General features: G+C 26.4%; 2 protein-coding genes across 2 annotated transcripts in view; one reads left to right on the top strand and one right to left on the bottom strand.

Moving 5' to 3' along the window:
* The window catches only part of LOC117174325 (6-pyruvoyl tetrahydrobiopterin synthase), a 56,923-nt gene extending 48,455 nt beyond the window's left edge, over positions 1-8,468 (bottom strand). The window contains exon 1 of the mRNA XM_033363340.1: positions 8,272-8,468. The gene's annotated coding sequence lies outside the window, so the exon portion shown is untranslated. The remainder of the gene's footprint in view (positions 1-8,271) is intronic.
* Positions 8,308-16,911, top strand: part of LOC117174323 (solute carrier family 25 member 35-like) — a 9,679-nt gene continuing 1,075 nt past the window's right edge. Inside the window, exons 1-4 of the mRNA XM_033363339.1 lie at positions 8,308-8,431; positions 12,652-13,033; positions 13,386-13,604; positions 13,770-13,884. Coding sequence (XP_033219230.1) covers positions 8,394-8,431; positions 12,652-13,033; positions 13,386-13,604; positions 13,770-13,884 — 754 coding nt within the window. The 5' untranslated portion in view covers positions 8,308-8,393. The remainder of the gene's footprint in view (positions 8,432-12,651; positions 13,034-13,385; positions 13,605-13,769; positions 13,885-16,911) is intronic.

The raw sequence follows: 16,911 nt of genomic DNA, 5'->3' as shown, positions 1-16,911 counted from the left end.
ATTTGAATGTTCTATTCCAAAATACGAATTTTCTATAAAATAGTTGAATTTTCAACGAAAAAGTAGAATTTCAATCAAGAAGATTAATTTTATACCAAAAAAAACTAGACTTTTGAATCTTTAATAAAAAAAAAAGAAAATGAATTAGTCATTATTGAAAAAAAACGATTTTTGAGTAAAACAATCTACTTTTCAACCAATTTTTGCAAAAAAAAAATAATTCAACAGAATCGTTCAGTTTTCAACCAAAGATGAATCTTCAAAGAAGATAATGAATTTTTAACAAAATAATTTAAAATGTTTACCACGTAGTAAATTAAAAATAAAATTTTAACGAGGCAAAAAAAGCAGAAGAAATGAATTTTTAACTAAAAAAAAAAACGAATTTTCTACCAAAAAGGGTTACTAACAAAATTTTTCATATTTCCACCTCAAAAATAGGAATTTTAGAACCAAAAAGTTGAATTTTCAAGAGAAAAAGAAAAGAAAAATTACGAAGATGCCATTTTGTGGGAATTTATTTATTATAATTTGAATGTTCTATTCCAAAATACGAATTTTCTATAAAAGAGTTGAATTTTCAACGAAAAAGTTCATTTTCATTCTAGAACATTAATTCTTTATCAAAAAACTAAAATTTTGAATCTTTAATAAAAAAAAAAGAAAATGAATTAGTCATTATTGAAAAAAAACGATTTTTGAGTAAAACAATCTACTTTTCAACCAATTTTTGCCAAAAAAAAATAATTCAACAGAATCGTTCAGTTTTCAACCAAAGATGAATCTTCAAAGAAGATAATGAATTTTTAACAAAATAATTTAAAATGTTTACCACGTAGTAAATTAAAAATAAAATTTTAACGAGGCAAAAAAAGCAGAAGAAATGAATTTTTAACTAAAAAAAAAAACGAATTTTCTACCAAAAAGGATTACTAACGAAATTGTTCATATTTTCAGCTCAAAAATACGAATTTTAGAACCAAAGAGTTGAATTTTCAAGAGAAAAAGAAAAGAAAAATTACGAAAATGCCATTTTATGGGAATTTATTTATTATAATTTGAATGCTGTATTCCAAAATACGAATTTTCTATAAAATAGTTGAATTTTCAACGAAAAAGTTAATTTTCCATCCAGAAGATTCATTTTCTACCAAAAAACTAAACTTTTGAATCTTTAATAATAAAAATGAATTTTTAATTATTAAACCAAAAAGACAAATTTTCAGTCAAAGAAATTAATTTTGAGTAGAACCACATGATTTTCAACCATTTTATAAAAAAAATTTTGTTTCAAGCAAAATAATGAATTTTTAACAAAATAATTTAACTTTTTACCACGCAGTAGATTTTTCAAAGCAAAAAATTTAATAAAACAAAAAAACAAAAAGAGATGAATCTTAAACCCAAAAAGACGAATTTTGAACCAATTTATTTATTATAATTATTTATTATAATTTGTATGTTCTATTCCAAAATATGAATTTTCTATAAAAGAGTTGAATTTTCAACGAAAAAGTTAATTTTCAATCAAGAAGATTACTTTTCTACCAAAAAACTAAAAGTTTTTACTTTCAATATAAAAAGGAATTATTAAACCAAAAAGGATGATTTTTCAGTAAGATAAAAAATAATTTTGAGTAAAAAATCTGATTTTTAACCAATTTCTTGTCAAAAAAATAATAATAATACTTCAACAAAATCGTCCAGTTTTCAACCAGAGATTAATCTTCAACCAAAATAATTAATTTTTAGCCAAACATTTTAACTTTTGACCACGTAGTAGATTAAAAATTGCTTTTTAACAAAACTGAAAAAACAAAAAGAGATGAATTTTTACCAAAAAATACGAATTTTCTATAAAAGAGTTCAATCTTTAATAAAAAAAAAATGAATTTTTGATTAATAAACCAAAAAGACGAATTTTCAGTAAAAATAATTAATTTTGAATAAAAACATATGATATTCAACCACTTTTTGCAAAAAAAAAATATTGAAACAAAATCGTTCAGTTTTCAAACAAAAATGAAACTTAAACCAAAATAATGAATATTTAACAAAATAATTTAACTTTTTTCCATGCAGTACATTTCTCAAAGAAAAAATTTTAAATAAAACAAAAAGAGATGAATTTTGAACCCAAAAAGGCGAATTTTGAACCAAAAAAGGATGATTTTGACAAAATTGTTCCAACTTTCAACACAAAAATACAAATTTTAGAACCACAAAGTTGAATTTTCAAGAGAAAAAGAAATTACGAAGATAAAATTTTGTGCGAATTTATTTATTATAATTTGAATGTTCTATTAAAAAATACTAATTTTTTAGAAAAGACTTGAATTTTCAACAAAAATGTTAATTTTCAATCAAGAACATTCATTTTCTACCAAAAAGTAAAATTTCGAATTTAATAAAAAAAAAAATTAATTATTAAACCGAAAAGGACGAATTCTCAGTCAAATAAATCAATTTTGAGTAAAACAATCTGATTTTCAACAAATTTTTTCCGACAAAAATCTAATAATTCAAGAAAATCGTTCTGTTTACAACCAGAATGAATCTTCTACCAAAATAATGCATTTTTAACAAAACAATTTAAGTTTTTACCACGTAGTTGATTAGAAATTGTTTTTTAACAAAAAAAAAGCAGAAGAGATCAATTTTTAAATAAAAAAAAAAAACTGATTTTCTACCAAAAAGGATGATTCTAACAGAATTGTTCCTATTTCCAACTCAAAAATGCGAATTTTAGAACCAAAGAGTTGAATTTTCAAGAGAAAAAGAAAAAAAGAAAATTTCGAAAATGCCATGTTGTGGGAATTTATTTATTATAATTTGAATTTTCTTTTGAAAATACGATTTTTCTATAAAAGAGTTGAATTTAATTTTGAGTAAAAGAATCTGATTTTAAACCAATTTTTGGAATAAAAAAATAATAATACACCAAAGTCGTTCAGTTTTCAACCAATCTTCAACGAAGATAATGAATTTTTAACAAACTAATTTAAGTTTTTACCACGCATTAGATAAATATTTTTGTAACAAAAAAAACAAGAAGAAAAGAATTTCCAACTAAAAAAACGAATTTTCTACCAAAAACGATGTTTAACACCAAAATACGAATTTTAGTACCAAACAGTTCAATTTTCAAGAGAAAAAGAAAAGAAAAATTTCGAAGATGCCATTTTGTGGAAATTTATCTATTATAATTTGAATGTTCTATTAAAAAATACGAATACGAAAAAAAATACGAAAAAATAAATTTCAATCATTTTACTGAAAATTCGTCTTTTTGGGTTTAATAATTCATTTCTTTTTTTTTCTATTAGATTCAAAATTTTGGTTTTTTGTTAGAAAATTAATGATCTTAATCGAAAATATACTTTCTCGTTAAAAATTCAAGTTTTTTATAGAAAATTCGTATTTTTGTACAGAAAATTCAAATTATAATAAAAAAACTCCCAAAAATGGCATCTTTGAATTTAAAAAAAATCCATTTCCATGGTTAAATAAAAAAAATTACCCAACTTTTTAAAAAATATGCCATTATGTTTAAAAATTCGGCTTTTTGGTTACAATTTTCTTTTTTTATGAAATTTCATCTGTTTTGGTTTAAATATAAAAAATTAAAATTTTTTGTTCAGAATTCATCTTTTTAGGTGAAAATTTAATTCTATTGTTTACAATTCAAAAAGTTTCTCAAAAATCATATTTATGGTAGAAAAGTTCTTATTTTTAAATAAATAAATCAATTTTTAAATTAACAAGTTTTATCTGAAATATTATTTTATTCGGTTTATAAAAGATCCGACGTTAAAAATATTACATGATTAAAATGCTGGTATTTGAATGTTAATGGTCAGGAAAATGAAAAATTGACCAAGGAAAAATCAGGGAATTTAAAAAATAAAGTTTTTTTTTAAAAAGTTTTACGTATTTTGGAGTATTTTGGGGTTGAAAATAGGAACAATTTTGTTAAGTCATCCTTCTTGGTAGAAAATTAATTTTTTTTAGTTAAAAATTCATCTCTTCTTGTTTTTTTTATTTGTTGACATTTCTTTTAATCTACTAGGTGGTAAAAAATTAAAATATTTAGTTAAGAATTATTTTGGTTGAAGATTTAACTCTCGTTGAAAACTGAACGATTTTGTTGAATTATTATTTATTTATTTATATTTTTACAAAAATTGGCTGAAAATCGGATTGTTCTACTCAAAATTAATTTATTTTACTGAAAAATCGTCCTTTTTGTTTAATAATTAATTATTCCTTTTTTTTATTAAAGATTGAAAGTTTCATTTTTTTGGTAGAAAATTAATGTTCTTGATTGAAAATTAACTTTTTCGTTGAAAATTCAATTCTTTTATAGAAAATTCGTATTTTTTAATATAAAATTCAAATTATAATAAATAAATTTCCACAAAATGGCATCTTCGTAATTTTTCTTTTCTTTTTATCTTGAAAATTCAACTCTTTGGTTCTAAAATTCGTATTTTTGAGTTGAAAATAGGAAAAATGTTGTTAAATCATCCTTTTTTGGTTCAAAATTCGTCTTTTTGGATTAAAAATTCATCTCTTTAGTTTGTTTTTTTTTTGTTGAAATTGTTTTCTTTGAAAAATAGACTACGTGGTAAAAGGTTTAATTATTTTGTTATAAATTCATTATTTTGGTTGAAGTTTCATTTTTGGTTGAAAACTAAACGATTTTGTTGAAATATTTATTTTTTTTAAATGGTTAAAAATCATGTGTTTTTACTCAAAATTAATTTGTTTTACTGAAAATTCGTCTTTTTGGTTTAATAAGTAAAAATTCATTTTTTTTATTAAAAATCCAAAAGTTTAGTTTTATGGTAGAATATTAATCTTTTTGATTGAAAATTAACTTTTCGTTGAAAATTCAACTATTTTTTAGAAAATTCGTATTTTTGAATAAAAAATGCAAATTATAATAAATAAATTCCCACAAAATGGCATCTTCTTGTTTTTTTTTGTTAAAAAAAAAAAAAATTTTTAATCTACTACGTGGTAAAAAGTTAAATTATTTGGTTAAAAATTCATAATTTTCATTGAAGATTCATCTCTTCTTGAAAACTGAACTATTTTCTTGAATTATCATTTTTCTGGGATAAAAATTGGTTGAAAATCAGATGGTTTTACTCGAAAATTAATTTGTTTTCCTAAAATTCATTTTTGTGATTTAATAATTAAATATATTTTTTTTTTGTAATAAAGATTCAAAATTTTAGTTTTTTGGTATAAAATTAATATTCTTGATTGAAAATTAATTTTTTCGTCGAAAATTCTAGTATTTGGTTAAAAAATTCATTTTTTTGAATCGAAGATTGAACTATTTTCTCAAATATTGGTCTTTTATGGTTAAAAATTATATAGCTTGGGTGAAAATACATGTATTTTAATGAAAATACGCTTTTTGTTTTAATTAAACTGTTTTTTATTTAAATTGTTTTGTCTTTTTAATGAAACTACTTGGTTGAAAGTTGAATCTTTTTGTTCAAAATATTTTTTTTTTTCAAATTCATATTTTAAAATGAAAATGTAACAATTTTGTATAAAACTCGTCTCTTCGGTTCGGAAATTTAACTATTTTTTAAATATTTTTTTATTACAATTCAACTATTTTGTTAAAATTGTGTTTTTTTGTTTGTTGAAAATTGGATGGTTTTATCCCAAATTGATTTTTTAAGTAAAAATTCGTATTTTTCTATTACAGTTCAACTATTTTGTTAAAATTGTGTTTTTTTTGGTTGAAAATTGGATGGTTTTATCCCAAATTGATTTTTAAAGTAAAAATTCGTATTTTTTCGGTTAAATTCAACTATTTTTGATTGAAAATTAAACTGCTTAGTTGAAAGCTGAAAATTTATCTTTCTAAGTTTGCAAAGTCAATTATTTAGTTAAAAATTCGTCTTTTTTTGTAAAAATGTACTCTTCTTGATTTGGGAATGAACTTTTTAGTTAAAAATTCATCTGATTTATTTTTTAAATTGAAAATGAACGATTCCATTTTTGTTCATCATTGATCTATTTCAGTAAAAAAAATATTTTTAAATATAAAATTAAACTACTTGTCTGAAATGTCATGTATTTTGTTTAAAATTTGATTCTTTTTTCAGAAAATTAATCTTATAAAAAAATATTTGTTAGAAATCTCAGCTGTTTATGATCGAAATATTTTGTTAAAAATTCTTCTAGTTGAATTCAACTTTTTTTTATTAAAAATAAAACTTTTTTTCGTTGTAATATCAAGATCGCGTATCAAATTTTCTTGAGAATTTATCATTCTTGGGTTTCCTTGAAAATTTATATATTTGGTTAAAAAATCTTCTTTTAGTTTGAAAATTCAACTATTTTTAGAGAATTTTTAATTGAGGAATTAAATATTTTGTTGAAAATTCTTCTTTTTGGTTGAATTCACTGTTGTTTATTAAAAATAAAATTCTTTTCTTCCAATGGAAATAACAGCCATTCGGTTTTTAGTTCAAATTTGGTATTTTTTAGTTCAAAAGTCAACTGTTTGTTTAAAAGTTCATGTATTTTGCATAAAATTTGTTGTATATGATAAAAATAAATAATTTTCTTGGTTGAAAATAAACTTTTTCGTTAAAAATTCATATTTGATTGAGGATTCTATTATTTTCTTGAAAATTCGTCTTTAATTGAATTTCACTCTTTTTATTTTAAAATTAAATTTTTTTAGTAGAAATATCGATTATTACATATTTTTTTAGAGAGTTCATAACTATGGGTTCTTAATTCAATTACTTGGTTGAAAATTGTACTATTTAAACAAAATTTTTTCTTTTAAATTCAAAATTAGTCTTCTCTTTCTCAGTTGAAAAATCAACTATTTTGTCGGAAATTCGTGTTTTTAAATTAATTAAACTGCTTTTTATTTAAAATTTAAATATTTGATTGAAATAACAACTATTCCTATTTTAATTGAAAATTTATCTTCTTTAATTGAACAATCAATTATTTAGTTGAAAATTTATGTATTTTGTTGAAAATTCGTCTTTTTTGTAAAAAAATTTAATCTTCGTGGTTAAAAAATAACTTTTTTCTCCAAAATTCATATTTTCAGGTTGAAAATTCAACTTTTTGATTAAAAATTCATCTTTTTGTTCAAAATTAGTTGAAATTAGTTGAAATTTCGTTTAAAAATGTACTATTTCCGTAAAAATGTATTTGTTTCGAATAAGAATTCAATTGTTTGCATAACAATTTTTTTTTGTATACATTTTCTCTTGGCTAAAAATTAATTTTTCCATTGGAAATTCAACTTTTTCGTTAAAAATTCATTTAATTTGATTTAGGATTTCACTATTTGGTTAAAAATTGTGTTGTTTTTTTAAATTAGCTTGGTTGAAAGTTGGAATATTTTGTTAAGAATTCATATATTTGGTTGAAGATTAAAAATTTATATTTTTGGAGACTTTTTTTTCTTTTTGAAAATTTTATATTTTAACTGATAATGTATCTACTTCATTTCTCGTTGAAAGTTTACCTGTTTCAATTAAAAAATTAACAGTTTTGTAGGAAGTTTGTCTGTTTAGACAAAAAATTAAAACGTTTCGTAATTTTTTCAAAATAAATTTTATAGAACTTTTATAGGAAATCATATACCTTTATCAAATAAAATTTTGTCTTTATTATTTTGTAAAGTTTTCATTTGAAAATTAAACTATTTTGTTTACAAACTTGTCTTATTTGCTTCAAAATTATATGCTCTTGGTGAAAACTAATTTTTTGTTTAAAAATTTAATAGTTGAAATTCCATGCATTTTTATGAAAATTCTTCTTTTTTGTGGAAAGTTTAAATTTCAGCTCATAATTTAACAATTCAATTTTTCGTTGAAAGTTTAACTTTTGCAATTAAAAAATCAACACTTTTGTTCAAAATTTTCCTGTTTTAATTGAAAATTCAATTTTTTTTGTTAAAAATTCATCTTTTTAATTAAAATTTTATCAATTTTGTTGAAACTGTAATTTTTTTTAATGACACTACTCGGTTGAAGATTCAGAATTTTAGTTAAAAATTCATCTTTTTTCTAGAAAATTCTTTTTTTTTTATCACTGAAAACTTAAATTTTTTAGCTGATAATTTAACTATTCCATTTTTGGTAGATAGTTGAACTTTTTCAATTGAAAAATCAATATTTTTGTGATTCTAAGCCAAATAGAATGAGGAAAAACTCGATTACACAAATTATTTATTCAAAAACGAAGATAAGATAAGGTTCTCGGGTTATTAACCTTGAAATTCCTCTATAGTGAGCCACTGCAAGGATAGAGAATTTAGATCAGTTGGTCACAAAATATGACCGCCGCAAGTGTAGTTGCTGATGAAACTATAGATTAAAGTTTAAATTTTGATAATGACAACCATCGAAGACACTGGCAGCAGCAATAAAGCGTAAGCGAAGACCAATTTCTTACAAGTTATATAATCACATTGTTTATCCAGACTGACAAAAACCGGGAACCGGTCAGTTGAACCTAATAGAACTCATGGATGTGCTACTGTGGGTTTTAATTACGTAAACGATCAGTCGGAAGTCGCAGTTCGTGCTCGTCACAATCAGGTCACAATGAGGTCATGCGTGACTGTCACAATTAGCACTTTCTTCAATGCGCGCCAAGCATTTGAATTCTTGCAGTCCGCCACTATAATATTTTTATTTGTAAAATATCATCTTAATAATTTTATGCGATTTATGTTATTTTTATTTAAATAGAGTTCCATTCAATCAAAAATTAAAATTTGCAACAAAATAGTTTATTCAATTTTTAGCAAAGAAAGTACTAATTTTAAACAAAAATTTGTAATCTACAACCAAAATACTAGAAATATTTTATAAAGTTTAACCAAAGAAGTGAAATTTTTGCCAAAATACATTAATATTCAAGTATTAACGGAATTGTTAAAAGTTTCAGTTTAAAAAATTAATTTTCCAACAAACAACCTCATTTTCAATCAAAGGGATGAGTTTTCAAGTAAAATTTCCAATCTTAATCCAAATAAATTAATTCATAAACATGTAGTTCCACTTCCAAACGAGTAGTTTAGTTTTCAACTAAAAAATATTTCAATTTAAATCTAAAAACAGTTGACTTAAACGAAAAAAAGCAAAATTTGAACAAAACAGTTGAATTTTCAAAGAAAGAATTAATTTTCAAATTAGAAAATTAAGTTTCAACCAAAAAGAACATTTTTAACCAAATAGTTGACTTCACAAACTAACAAAGATTAATTTTCAGTTTTCAACCAAGCAGTTTAATTTTCAAACAAAAAGAGCTTAATTTATCAAACAAAAGACAAATTTTCAATAGAACAAATTCATTTTGAATAAAACCATCTAATTTTCAACTGAAAAGACACCATTTTAACAAAATAGTTTAATCGTTCGTATTTTTTTTTTTAATGAAACAGTTTAATTTCGAAACGAAACAGACGGAGTTTCTACAAAATTGTTTAATTTTCATTAGAAATAGTAAATTTTAACAAAAAATAGAATAGTTAAACTATCAAGGTCAATGTAAATTTCTACCCACAAAAGAAGAAGTTTCTACAAATAAAATGAATTTTATACTAAATTGAAAATCCTCAACAAAAAAAATTTCAACAGATGAATTCAACTTTCAACCAAGCAGTTTCATTAAGTAATTATTTTATTTTGTACAAAAAACAGTTGCATTCAACCAAAAAATACGAATTTTCAACTACAAATGTAATATTTAATTTTTCAATTTAAAAAAGTTATTTTCACCAAAACCATATATAATGTTTAACCAAAAAAGACAATTTTTAAAAAAATAGTTCAATACTCAATTAAAATAAATGAGTTTTTTAAAGAAATTGTTAGTTTTAAATCAAGAAGAATAAAGTGCAACCAAAAATACCAAATTTTAAACAAATAGCTGACTTTACAATTAATTTTTTCGTTAAAAATTCAACTGTTTTATAGCAAATTCGTTTTTTTAAATTGGAAATTCAGCTATTTCTTTAAAAATTCATTTGTTTTGAATGAGGATTCAACAAGTTTGTTGAAAATTTTGTTCTTTCTTTCAAACAAGCAGTTTAATTTTCTATAAAAAAACAGTTGAATTTAATTTAAAAAAATACGAATTTTGAGTAAAACAAATTAATTTGGAATAAAACCATCTAAAAAAAAGTAAATTTTCAACAAAAAAATGGAATAGTTAAACTAGCAGGTTAAATGTTAAATTTTCAGCGACAAAAAATGAAATTTTCACAAAAAATATGAATTTTAAACAAAATTTTAAATCTTCAATCAAACAATTGATTTTTTAACCATATATAGTTTAATTCAACCAGAAATGTTGAACTTTCAACAAAAGAGTTGAATCTTTAATTAAAACAAAAAAATGTTATACCCAAAAGACGAAATTCCAACGAAAAATAGTTTACTTTTTAACTAAAAAAAGATTAATTTTTAGCCTATAAAGAAAAAGTCCCATTTTTAGTAACAAATATTATTTTCCGGCAAATAAAAAAACAAATTTTCAACCAGAGATACATGTTATATTAGAATTTCGAAGCTTTAATCGAAAAACGGCGTTTTCAAACAAGAAGATTAATTTTCTTCAGAAAAAAAATATTTTTTAACCAAATATTTGAGTTCTTAACCAACAAAGATACATATTTTTTGTCGATAGAGAAAAACATTTTTTTAGTAAAGTAAAAACAAATTTTCAACCTGTGATGAATATTGAACTAAAAAATTTGAATCTTCCATAAGAAAAATGAGTTTTTCATTGAATAGTTCAACTTTCAACCATTTAGTTTAATGTTTAACAAAAAATTACAAATTTTGAGCATTTGACTCTTGTATCAAAACAAATTAATTTTTTCGTAATAGTTGAATTTTCAATCTAAATAGACGAATTTGTATCCTCATTCAAAACAGAGCAATTTTCAACAAAATAGTTGAATCTTTACCAAATAATTGAATTTCCAATTAAAAACTTTTTATTTTCAATAAATAAAATAAATAATAAAAAAAATTGAATTCAAATAAATTTGTTCAAATTCCACCAAAATTAAGTTGAACCAAATTAGAATTTTTTAAATAATTGCAAACTGTCTTTCAGAAAAATATCACTCTTTGCTATCTCGGCATAGAATTCATTAACTGCGTTATTATTTACAGAAAATAGTAACTTGTTGCAATTTTCAGGGGAAAAAATTCTTTAAATAATTTTCAAATATAAAATACTGTTAGATACAATATATTTCTTTCAATATTCATTCATTGTGTCAATAATTACAGAAAAAAATTAACTTTTCAGGATTTACAGGGCCAAGATTTTTTACACAAACAAAAATTGTATAAATTATTACCAAAACTAAATTAGAAATTAATTTTTTTAAGATTTTAAATTAATTCAAATATCTTATAAAATTTCGAGAGAGTTCAAGTGCATAGGGTTTAAAAGGGTTTAAAAGATTATGGGGTATATTTAGAAAGCAGCGGAGTACGGGAAGTGAGGGTGAATGAGGAAAGGGGAAGAAAGGAAAGTGAAGGTCGGGAACTACTAGGAGGAATAAGGACTAAAAAACAAGTTATTTATAAATAAATAAATAAATATTTAAATAATAAAATATAAAATATGATTAATATTTACAAATAAATTTATTATTTGTAAACTTCATTATAACTCGAGTGTGGAAAGTAGGGAGAAGACGATGGAAAGTGAGGACTAGGAAATTTACGTATGGGGGGGAGTGTTAGCTTCGGAAGTGAGGAGAGGGGAAAATAGAGGAGGAAGGAGTTGGGGAAGGGAATACGTTGGGTATAGTGAGAGGAGAGTAATTATGATAATGAAGGGGAAATAAGGAGAGGAAAGTAGAAGTTTGGGGAAATAAGGAGAGGAATGCGCGGGGAAATTAGGGGATAGGAAGTAAGAGAAGGGAGAGAATATATGCCGAGGTGAAGTAGGGGAAGTGATTAGGAATAAAAGAAGGGGAAATTATGGTAGAGTGGGGGAGGACCGGAAAATTTAAATAATGGAAAGTTAAATATGATAAATATATTTTATAATAATATAATAATATAGCTTTTAATATATATATATATATATATATAGTACTAGCTGCTGAATCTAAGAAAGGGTAATTGGGGTAATGCAGGGAAAATAAGAGGAGAGGAGTAGAAGAAGTTTAGGGAAATAAGGGGAGAGATCCAATGGAAAATTTGGCAACGGCAAGTAAAGAGTAGTGAGAGGAAATGAGCCGAGGTGAAGTAGAGGAATGGATTAGGAATAAGATAAATATTAGGAATAAGATAAGAGGGGAACTAATAGAAGTAGAGAAAGTAGGGAGGCGAAGTATGGGAAATTATTAGAAATGAGGGTGAATAGGGAAGGGAAAGCGATGACCGCGGAGGAAGGTAAGTAGGGGAAGGGATGTGTTATCTTGGGAAGCGTGGATAGATGCAGTTAGTGGAAAGAGAAGTTTAGGAAAGGTGTGCCTAAGGTGAAGTGAGTGGAGGGTAAATTAGAGAAATTTAGGGAAATTTAGGGAAATTTCGGGAGATTAGGGGAGGCAAAGTATGAGTGGGGGAAGTTTAAACGACTTAATAAACGTCTGTATGGGCCTAAATTTTTGCTTAGATCTGGAATTGAATTTGCCATCGGTGCCTTGGCTGCTGTAGGAGCAGGATTTTTTACGAATCCAGCTGAAGTTATTAAAATTCGCCTTCAGTTACAAGGAGAGCTGGAAGCTAGAGGATCTTACAAGAAAATATACAAAAACACTTTTCATGCAGCATTCGTTATTACAAAACATGAAGGAATATTTGCTCTGCAGGCTGGTCTTGTGCCAGCACTGGCATTTCAAGTAGTCCTAAATGGAATACGATTAGGAGTTTATAATACTGCCAAGAATTACGAACTAATTTTAAATGAAAAAGGCAATACTGATATTTTTAAAACTGTAGCAGTATCTGGAACTGCGGGATCTGTGGGTGCTGTAATTGGAAGCCCCTTGTATATGGTATGAAAATATTCCCTTCTCTATCCCAGCTGAAAATTCCTGTACAGGTGCCTCGGAGGATCCTGGACATCTTTTTGGATACAATCCTGCACATGATCCTCCAGTGGAACCTGTACTGACAAAGGAACCTTTGAATCACCGAGACAGAAAGCCACAATTTTTCGTTTTATTCCCTTGAAGATCGATCTTACTATCGAGAGATCCAAGCCAAGATTCAAAGTTACCTGTAGATTTTCGTGAACAGATTCGTGTCCAGGAACATGTCCAGGATCCCCCGAGGTTCCTGGATAAGAGTTTTCAGCTGGGTAGTTTTCTTTCATTTTATTAGTTTATGATATAATTAAAAAATTAGATAAAAACACAAATGCAAGCGCAATCGGCTCAGTGCTTGGCTGTTGGTCATCAACATAGACATTCTGGAACATTGTCTGCGTTTCGATTATTGTGGAAGGAAGGTGGATTTTCGAGTTTATACCGAGGGTGGTATGCAAATGTTCCGAGAGTATTTGTTGGCTCAGCGACACAACTGACAACATTTGGCTTAGTATCCGACGTTTTGAAATCCTCTCAAGTACGTAAACATTTTGAAATTGTATCAAATTCAAAATATATATGAACGTTGGAATACCTGTTTTAAAATTTGAGAAATTCAATTCAGAATAAATCAAAAATTTATTCACTATTCAAATTAATAAATTTAAAAATTATAAATATCTGATCGAAGAATTGATTTTAGATATTTACGGATCGGCCAATCCTTTTGACATTCGTAGCTTCTCTGATTGGCGGAAGTTGTGTTGCACTCACGATGCAACCTTTTGACGTCCTTGCTACCAGATTGTACAATCAAGGTAATGCACACTATGGTGATTTAAAAACAATGAGATTTCGAATTTTGTTTTGGGGGAATGGCTTTTTTTGTAGGTGTCTAGCTTCCCCCCTATTCCTTTATTTCCCTTCCTCTCACTTCGCCTCCCTCCATTTCTCTTTTTCCTCACCTCTACTTCCCTTTCCCTGCCTCACCTACTTCTCCTAACCACATACTCCCTCTCCAAACCATCCTTTATTAGCCTTCCTATACCCCCCCCCACTCCTAACACTTCCCAACCCTACGCCCCATCACTACTTATCATTTCTCATATCCTCTGTCTTACACTGACCTTTATGAGCCCTATCCTACCGTCTCCTCTTAATTCCCAGCATTCACGCCCCAGCACTACTTCCCCTATACTCACTTCTCATATACTCACTTCCTCTATACTTACAACCCCTCCTATATTTTTCATCTGAACGAAACTATAAGGTTGTTTGTTCAGGGCTACGCATCTCTAAAAACGATAAGGTATTTTTTTGATTGGACAATGTTAAAGGGTAAGCCGCCCTGCCCCCATATTTTTCCATAAATATAAGATGGGGAAAACACTCGTTTCGACTAATATGAGACTGGGAGACGTAATTTCTCCACTCATTTCTCACACTTTCCCTCCATTTCTCTCTTTCTTACCCTCCACTAAACTTTCCCAGTTTTCCCTAATCCCCGCCCCCACTTCCCTTCACCACATACGTCTCACACATACTCCTCTCCAAATACTCCTTCTGCTATATATCCTATATTAGCCCTTTCATTCCCTGCCTCCTAATAATTCCCAACCCTACGCCCCAACACTTCTTCTCCTAATTTCCCTGTTCTTACTCATTCCTCCACACTCCTTCTTCTCACTTTCTCTACTTCGCTTCCCACACCTCCTCTCTATCCTCTCCTACATTCCCCTTACTCCTCTCCCCCTCACACCATTCTCAGTGTCCCATGCTGGCCATCATTAGCCCTCCCCTTTCCCTTCTTATTAACCCAGTGGGCACAAAATCATGAACATCCCAAGAACGTTCTTAGGACGATCCTAGGACGTCCAATTTAAAATTTAGAAGAATTGAAATTGTATTATACATACTTAGAAGCGTTCAAAATTAATTAATTAAAAAATTTTAACTTTTGAATTTAAACAATTCTAAATTCAAAGCGATTAAGATTTGACAATTTAATATTGAAAACTAAAGTGGATCTTTCAAAGTCAAAGCTTCTGAAATTCTAGAATTTTGTTTTATCCTTATTGCATAACGAAAATATAATCTGACATTAAAGCTAATTAGACAAATGTTTATAAAATCAAATAATGAATAGAAATATACTAAACAAAATTTTTAAGTGAATAGTAATTTTAAATAAGAAACATTAAAAACTTCATCTAAAACTGACAAAATATATGGTCACCAAAAATTGTGATTTTAAAACTTTTTTATGATCAAACGCTTTAAAATTTTAACTGTTTGAAGGAAATTTAAATCACTTGAAAACAAATAATTTTTAAATTGCTCATTAAACTTTCCAAAATTCAATAAATTAAATTTCAGTTACAAAATTAAAACCTATGAAAGGGAAAATTTTTTAAATGAGCATTAAGCTTGCGAATTCGGAACTCTACAATTATTGTAGCCATTTAAAATTAACGAAATAATTCATTTAATGCTGTATCAATTTCAGCCACATAGTTTTATTTTTATCTTTTATTACTTTAAACCTAATTTTTAATTTTTTAATTTCAAACCTTCCTTTCGAACTTTATTCACTTTGGAAATTTTGTAATAAAATACTTTTGAATGCGAAATGATTTATTTGTTTAAATCTTCAACAAAAAATCGGGAAATTTTAAGATATTATATTGAAAAATAAAATAAATAATAATCAACAAAATTGCTGTAATGTGATTCCATTTTTTTTAAATTGTACAGTTTTAAGCCTTGCAGTTCAAAATGGCTTTATATTTACATCTAAAATTATCAAATTCAAAACTGACAATCAAGGCTTTTAATACAAAATTTAAAAATATTTACATAATAGCGAAATGGTCTTGTCATTTTGAATAATTATTCGAATTGGAAACTATATTAATGTGAAATTTTTAAAATGAAACCTCGAAGAACTACTCTAAAAATTAATTTACTTAAAAACTTTAATTTCAAAACTTCAGATTGAATTCTTTTAGAATAACGCATTCAAAGCCATAATTTAGAATGTTAATTATCAAAATTTTGAAGAGGATAAATATATTATTATAAGTATCATATTAAGCAGTATTAAGTGACATTCAAAACGAGTGGGTATATTTTTTTACTAAAAAATTGTGATTACTATAAAGAAATCACAGAGAAATTAGTGGAGGGGAGAGGAGGGGGTAAAGAATGGACAGACAGGTAGGGGAGGTGATAGTGTGGGGAAAATAATTTTTTCAGAGGAGAGGGTTAATAAGAGAAATGTGGTGTGGGGGAGTATAGGAGGGGATGGGAAGTAGAGAAAGGGAGGGGGAAGTATTGGAAGCTGGGGAATGGATGCAGAGGAAAGGAACGAAAGAAATCAGAGGATCTAAGTCCAGCAAATACGTTCTGTAAGGGTTCCAGATCAAAAAACGAACTGTGACAAAACTGTTCTCGAACTATGTGATAGCACTGTTCTGTGACAGTTGCTATGGAATTGTTCTAGAACAAACTGACCACAGAGGTTCTATAATATTTGTTTTAAGTTTGTTCTAGAACTGTGCCGTAACAGTGTTATACCGAAGTTCTAGAACCCTGTTAAAAGTGTGTTCTAGAACGAATTAGGAACAACGATTAGTTCGCTAACACTACCGTCAAGCTGACCCTTGCGAATATCCCTGATGTGAACTGTTCTAGAATTATTATAGAACTGCCATAGAATTGTCCTAGATTTTTTACAACGCAGCGTACCAAAGTTCTAGAATTGTTCTAGAAACGTTACAGATCGGTTGTCACAGCGTTCTAGAACTGTTACAGAATTGTTCTAGCGCATGGGGGGGGGGGGGGGG

This window comes from Belonocnema kinseyi, chromosome 6 (assembly GCF_010883055.1).
Source record: "Belonocnema kinseyi isolate 2016_QV_RU_SX_M_011 chromosome 6, B_treatae_v1, whole genome shotgun sequence".
Lineage (NCBI taxonomy): Eukaryota > Metazoa > Arthropoda > Insecta > Hymenoptera > Cynipidae > Belonocnema > Belonocnema kinseyi.
This window is presented reverse-complemented; position numbering and strand designations above follow the sequence as displayed.